Source organism: Alosa sapidissima, chromosome 17 (genome assembly GCF_018492685.1).
Source record: "Alosa sapidissima isolate fAloSap1 chromosome 17, fAloSap1.pri, whole genome shotgun sequence".
In the NCBI taxonomy this organism is placed as follows: Eukaryota; Metazoa; Chordata; class Actinopteri; order Clupeiformes; family Clupeidae; genus Alosa; species Alosa sapidissima.
This window is the reverse complement of record NC_055973.1, coordinates 12,004,974-12,012,527: the sequence shown is the minus strand read 5'-3', so window position 1 is coordinate 12,012,527 and position 7,554 is coordinate 12,004,974. Positions and strand designations below refer to the sequence as shown.

Here is a 7,554-nt window from a genome sequence, read left to right as displayed (position 1 = left end):
GGCACAGCCTTACACCTGAACAAATGTTATGCAGATCAAAGTAAGTGTGTGTAGGAAGGGTGTGTTTAGATGACAAAAAGGTTTTTGTAAATCTTGTTCTGGGTGAAATTGTAAGGAATGGCATATAGTGGATGTGTCTGTGAAACAGTAACTGAGTACAATCTGTCGCTTTGTGACCTATCAAGTGAACTGGAAACCCATTCTAATGTCAGTAAGTGAAGAATCATTAAAATAACAGAAATCAAGATGGGGAAATTGTGTGAGATTGGCGTAATATCCAGGCGCAGGCTTATATTGACTTATTTCACTTAATCTTTTGTTCAAATTTTGTATTTTAGAGTTTCGTTTTTGTCCCAGGATCCAGTTTTTCCTGGAAACATAGTCTACTCTCCCCCACTCGCAGCTCCCAAATCCTTTGATTGTCGTGGATTACCGGAAAATGAAACTTATGGCTGGCCAGGGGAGGGCTGGAGATCAGGTTTCGTCTCCCCACCCATCCTATAAATGCAGTCCTGTCCTTTACAATGTTTGTTGACTGCTTGAGGTAAGAATGAGATGACACTTCATAAATGGACATTGTATAATAATCTTAGGCTATTATTATTTTTGATATGCCGTGGCTGGTTGCAATTTTTAAGCACATCTGTAAGCATCATTGTAGGCCTAATTTCTGTAATTGTTAAAAATGTGTTTGCAGCTTGTAGCTGATCATTATATATGCAGTCTATAATTTATATAGTTGAGGAAGTTTGGTGATCTCTTCTGAATGCAGCCCATATGCTTGCCTTTTCCACAGGGACTGTATATTTTACATATCAAAATGCTGGCATTAAGAGGCTTGTACAGGCTTATTGTGGTGTGCCTGTTACTCAGTAAGCTGGAATCAAGGACTCTGGACTGGCTGGACGGTGAGTTTATTTAATGTTTTTTCCCCCAGTAATATTGTATTAAAAACACCTCTTACCTGACTGTGTGTCCCATAAAGCAGTTTATCACAATTGCTTGTTTCAGAACTGGCCAACTCAGACTACTCATTTTGATTCTCTATAGCGACTCATTTCTACCCATTTGTCTGTGTTCCTGTTACCAACACAAACCTTGGGTAACTACAACTGTTACATGAATTGATGGGTAATACAGAAAGTTTTAAGGACTTACCTAGTTTCAGACACAATTACATATTGAGTTATCACAAGCCTAAACCATGCACAACTACATGATTCTTTGTTGAGTTGATAGGTAATAGTGGAGGTTTGTTTTGATATTAGTGTTGTAATTTTTCTGTATTTCTGTACATATGACCTGTGTACCCAATAATATGCTACAATAATAGTTTAGGTATTTCTTAGTACTTAATTTACCTACATGTTCCCTGTGATAATTACTCAATGAAATATTCTAATTTACCATGTATTTACTAACTAAACTAAAGTAAATGCTTAGGGGAATGTAAAAGGACAGACTCCGAGTTTAACTAGCCTATAGTATTGGGGCTCTCAACACGTCATTTGCAGTCTTCTGTAAAAAACTTGGTCACTGCACTCTATCTCTTTTTACTTTTATTTAACGTGTCAAGGTTCCTAAAATGGATACTAGCAAGCCCAGTTTTAAAGAACCCGGTGTTGCATTATGATGCAAATAATTACAACATACAAAGAGAGCCTATCATTAGGAAGTTATCCGAAAACAAGAGTGCACATAAATTACAAAATTTACAAAACAACCAGCATCCATATCAAACACAATTGCATTCAGTAAAATTGCCTTTATTTTGAATATGAACCAACCACAATTTAGATAATTAATACACATCTTTAGGCTAAGTTCCATTCATTAAGTTATTTCAGTACATTATACAAGTTGTGTCTTTATCTAATTCATTAGACAATACTTACATCATATGCATATTTTCCTCAGTACAAGTAAATCACGGATATTATCACTTCCAATCAATTTATGTCCACATTCAAATATGTCAGTATGAAGTTTCTTATTTATACGCTATTTCCAGTCTTCTGAACAAAATCACAGATTTTCAGGCAATTCTCACTGAACTGTTGTTGCTGTAAAGTGTAAATGTAGACCAGCGTGGGGGGCACTTGCAGCGCCCGGCGTACGTCTTTTAATTTAAAAATAATCATGCCATATTACTCAGATAAATGAGTCCCCCCCCCCCCCCAAAGCACTCAGGTCATCTGATAAACTACTAATACCAAAGTCCTTTTAGGCAAGTCCCTCCACTCGGTGGCCATTTGACAACGCTTTTTGGGCACTCGTCGGGCATCCATTTCGGTAGAAATGCGCGTGCGCAAGGCTTCACGACACCAATCTTGCTCCAGCGGCGAGATCACAACACATGATTGGCACGATGTCTTCACAACACACCACATGATTGGCTCAATGTATTCACATGTCGACGTTTTGCCGAGGAAGGGGTGGGATATGTGTAGACAACGGCCATATTGGCGTGACAAACTAGCCCCATGCATTTCTATGGAGTATTTTTTGAGTGCTGTGTCTCCACATTAGAAAGTCTCTGCTAATACACATCCCTTTTCTGTGGCCAGGCCCAAACTGTGGAACAGTCAACTCCTCCCCTCCATTTTAAATCAAGGCTAAAAACCATAAAACCCACCTGTTTGCTCTTACTTGCTTTTAATGGATTTTATTGGCCATAGTTATTTTGTTACTTGTTTTCCTGGATTTTTTGCTGTCTACATTACTTATTTTTTTATTTCATTTAATTGCTTTTTCTTCCTTTTTAGCTCTAATATTCCTTCCTTATTACTATATTATATGTTCCTTATTACTCAGTAAAGCACTTTGGTTATCCTTGTAAACTATGCTATATAAATCCATTTGACACACACTAAGATGAGTAAATGATCAAGAATGATAATGATAGAAATGTGAATTTAGCAAATATAATATGTATTAAAGGAACCATATGTAAGATTGTGGCCAAAACTGGTACTGCAATCACTTTCAAATTACTGTAGAGTGGTGTATCCCCTCCCCCTCCCCTGACTCGAGGTTGCCAACCCCGATGCCGAAACACTACTGACTTTGTGATTAGTAGATAGGTGGAGGGTGGCGCATCAGGCCAAAACATAACATGACATGACAAAACACAACATCAACATCAGTTGAGGGCTGCAACTTTACTTTTTAAATGACAATATCCTGGCCGGACTACTGTTGTCAGTGATATAAGTATTTGAAATGAACATGATTTCTTAATGTCTAGTGACATATCAGGGCCATTTAATGATTAATTGAAATACATTTCTTACATACGGTTCCTTTAAAAGTGTGTGCATCCCAATGTTATAATCTCTAGTGGTCTGTGTTTGTCTCCCTCTTCAGGTGGACATAAGGAAGTGAAAGAGGGTGATGCTCGTCTGGTGGGAGGGAAATCTCCATCCGAAGGACGGGTGGAGGTGTTCCACGCTGGTAGCTGGGGGACAATTTGTGATGATGACTGGGGAATTGAGGAGGCGCAGGTGGTGTGCAGGCAGTTGGGTTTCCGTGGAGCCATTTCAGCAGAACCAGGAGCAAAGTTCGGGCAAGGTTAGTCTTCTCTGGATCACCAGTAGGGTGACCATTTCCATAACACCAAAAAGCAGGACATTATGTGGCATATCAATAAATGACTATGGTGTACATAGTCATGGTATACTCTCATTTACAATACAATTTTGTGTGGTTTAACTATTACAAACGGGCCATCTCTAGGATTTTACTATTACAAACTATTACAAACGGGCCATCTCTAGGATTTTACCCCGACATACCCAAAATGCATAGTGACAATAAAAGCCTTAGCAACCTCTCTAGAAGCCTAATCTTGGTCTCAAATGAAAGGTAACACTCTGAGGTTTCTTGTAGACTATTTGGATTGTATGTCAGGCGTTCTGATTTAGAATGACTACACAAAATATGGAATAATTACACAAAATTCTTATTGATCCCCAGGGAAAATTCAAGAAATATTATGATCATATTATGATCAATCTGACAATGTAAAGCACTATACAGACTGTACATAAAAATGGTCATTTTTGGATTCCCAAGAGTCCAAGCTTTCACATGGTGTATAATATTACTGTGCTACATAGCAATATGGTGCATACAATTGATTTTGAATGTTGGGAGGAGGTGGGGATGGGAGGGGGGGGGGTGTCCGTTAAAGTTTAAAGATGATGTTTGTGTAGCTGAATAGGAAACATATGAATGAAAGTCAAAACGTGTTTGTTCACAGTATTTGTATTTATTCAATATATTGTGGTGTGTGTGTGTGTGTGTGTGTGTGTGTAAAGTATAGTATACATACTCTTTTGATTCCATGAGGGAAATTCAGTCTCTGCATTTATCCCAATCCGTGATTTAGTGAAACACACTCAGCACACAGTGAACACACAGAGAGGTGAAGCACATAATCCCGACACAGTGAGCTGTCTGCTACAGCGGCGCTCGGGCAGCAGTAGGTGTAGTTAGGTGCCTTGCTCAAGGCACTTCAGCCGTTCCTACTGGTCGGGGTTCGAACCGGCAACTCTCCGGTTACAAGTCCGAAGCGCTAACTTTCTGTCAATGAAGCCGGAGTACATATGACTTAGCAGCACATAGAGCCTTGTTTACGTTTTTAACCAATGATATCTGCTCAGATATTTATCTGACCGCTCTTAGTCAATCATTTGTTAGACTAGATATGTTACTGCATTGGACGTTTTTTTCTTTGTTTTTTTTTTCTCGAATGTCCAAATTTCCGTCAAGGATTCCCGGGACACTGAAAGACCGGGGTACACGAAACTTGGTGGACATGTAACCCCACATGGATAGCATGGAACAATCGTTTTTCGTCTTGATCTGTAGCATCTGTGAATGTCTTGAGAACCGTAGGGCCTAGGATGACCAATTTTTTCCGTATGTTTGGCTCCAGGGGTCATGTTAACCCATTCCATATGCACACATGTGCATAAACAGATACACACGCACACACATACATTCACAGTAATCATACGTATGACACATACTCACACAGTAGACATATATACGCATGCATGCACATGCACAAACACAGGCACATGTAAATGAATTTTACATGTGAAATCTATGAACTAAATCATGTTTTGGTACTTGTTGTCTGACAGATACCAGTGAGAATTGAGTGTGGATAATGCAATTTAGTGAGACAGTTAGAATCATATATGCCTTTCAGCGTGATTTATTTTTGTGGAAAAAATGTGCTGGACTGAGCGGCGGTATTTTATTTAGGATATTTTGGAACGAGTGTTTTTCCACCAGCTATTAATCACTTCTAAGTTTGCATGTTTGTTGCTCTTAGGTTCTGGATAAATATGGCTGGATGATCTGGGATGCAAAGGCAGTGAGAGCTCCCTGAGCATCTGTGCCTTTAAGGGCTGGGGAGTGACAGACTGCTCCCATTCAGAGGATGCCAATGTGGTGTGTGATGTTGGTAAGCTCTTCCAAAACACAGACAAACTGCCACCTATAAACAACTTTAGAATTCAATGTGTAGATCATTTCCTATACCTGTGCAACACAGCATTCACTTGTCTGTCCATATACTGATAATGAAAAAGCGGGGTACCATGGATAATAATAACCGCCATTCTATGGACTGTGTCTATCTAAACAGATCCAGCTTTTAACATCACCAAGAGCTACTCTCTGGATCACAGCATTGAGCTCACTGACCAGTTGGGGGAGCTGTTTGACAGTGGCAAGGGTTGTGATTTCACCCTCACATTCTCCTATACCCCGGAGGATTCACTGGAGGTGGAGACAGTTACGGACACGGCTAATAACACAAAAGAGAACATCTGTGTACATCGCTTGGTACTCTCTCTCTTCCCAAAGTTTGTTTTAATCAACTCAAGCTATGAAATGGAGATCAGCTCAAACTGCCTGCCTTACATCAGAGAATTCACACGGTATGATTTCAATATCACCACACAAGTAGTCTCTCATGTCAGTTAGTATATCTATCCTGCATCCAGCCATGCTGTCTCACCTGTATGTAGATTGAGTGGCTCATAACCACCTTGTTGTCACCAACAGGTACCTCTACACACGCACTGTCACAGTCACTGTCTCCTCCATGCAGTGTCTTCATCAACTGGCTTCTGAGTTCGGCGCAGTGCGTCTGCTGGAAGACATTGGGCGTCTCTTTGTGCCCCTGCTGCCTGAAGATACATCCTTCCGTACACAGGTGGCACTGTTCAAGTACGCTGGGCGGTCTGGTGACGGCCTGCTCCGTGACAACGTCTTGCGTTACCTGGGCTGGAACATGGAGCCGCTGGTGGCTTCAGCCCAGTGGAAGAGCCTATCAGAGGACCTCCTGAAAGGTCTGCTGGTCCGCACAGACCTGGTGCTGCCAGACGAGGCCTGGCTGCTGGCTGCTCTGGAGGCCTGGGTTCTGGAGCAAGGTGAGGCGGTGACCCCTGAACAGCAGGCAGCTCTGCTGGGTCACCTGCGTTTCCCCATGATGACCCCCGAGCAGCTCTATGAGGTGCCCTTCACCGCCCGCCTCTACAGCAGTCACAAAGAGCTGTTCTCCGCTGGAATCCTACAAGGGTTCCAGTTCCACGCACTGAGCTTCTCTGTCCTGACTGGACATGTGGAAGGACAAAGCGAACAGTTCCAGTCCAGGATTTACACTGCCGATCCCTGGAGCGTTAGTATAAATGGCACAGACTTTCCCTTATATTACTCTTCTCAAATTGAAAAGATACTCAAGACCCCAGTACCCATTACATCCACTTTTTCATCTAGATATCTCCAATGGAGGGCTATCCTCACTAAATCTGATCAGAGTTTTTCTGGCCGCCTTCAAATAGAAATCTATCTGGGAGAATATGAAAGTCACTTCCAGTTCAGCAACAGACTAGTATTATACTGTAAAGGGAGATATGCCTTTCATGTGCAAGAATTTAAAAACAATGAAGCTAAAATCTCAGACACCATTCATAACACATGCCCAGATGATCTTACCTACCAATTTGTTGTTCGTCCTCATATGTCTGAGAAGACTGCCTCTTTGTCCTAGACAATGTGCTCATGTTTCTCTTTGCTTAAGATGATTGCAACAAATTGTTTTCATTCATGTTTACATTAATCCAGAAAGTCTATTATTAGTGTATCATGAAAGTAATTTTGATGAAAATCTAATTTACAGAATTATCCTAGAATTTCTCTGAAAATTCTGCATTCCAGAATGTTTCTCAGTAATGTTTTCATTCATGTAGATGATGTGTCTATTATTAAAAAATACTCAATTAAATATTCCCTTACAAATAAACCCTCTCAAGTTGATGTAAATGATTATGTAAATTATTGGAAATGGATCATTAGTCATTAACATTTTAATCCAGTGGTCGCAATCAGTATTTAGATTCCAATGAGTTAATTCCTGGCTAATATGCTGATTTGTAGAGAACATGAGAAATAAATGAAATCTTTCTTAAGAAATTAAATCTTCAAAAAAAAAATAAAAAAAAATAGAAAGGCATACATTGAAAGAAAAGAATATCA

At 40.2% G+C, this 7,554-nt stretch overlaps 1 protein-coding gene across 1 annotated transcript; it reads left to right on the top strand.

The window, feature by feature from the left end:
- Positions 1 to 381: 381 nt before the first annotated feature.
- LOC121688742 (galectin-3-binding protein B-like) lies at positions 382 to 7,335 on the top strand. Its single transcript, XM_042068538.1, has 6 exons — positions 382 to 544; positions 797 to 908; positions 3,367 to 3,570; positions 5,345 to 5,476; positions 5,660 to 5,954; positions 6,082 to 7,335. Exons 5-6 carry the CDS (start codon positions 5,908 to 5,910, stop codon positions 7,067 to 7,069), a joined length of 1,035 nt encoding a protein of 344 aa, XP_041924472.1. The 5' UTR covers positions 382 to 544; positions 797 to 908; positions 3,367 to 3,570; positions 5,345 to 5,476; positions 5,660 to 5,907; the 3' UTR covers positions 7,070 to 7,335.
- Positions 7,336 to 7,554: the final 219 nt, after the last annotated feature.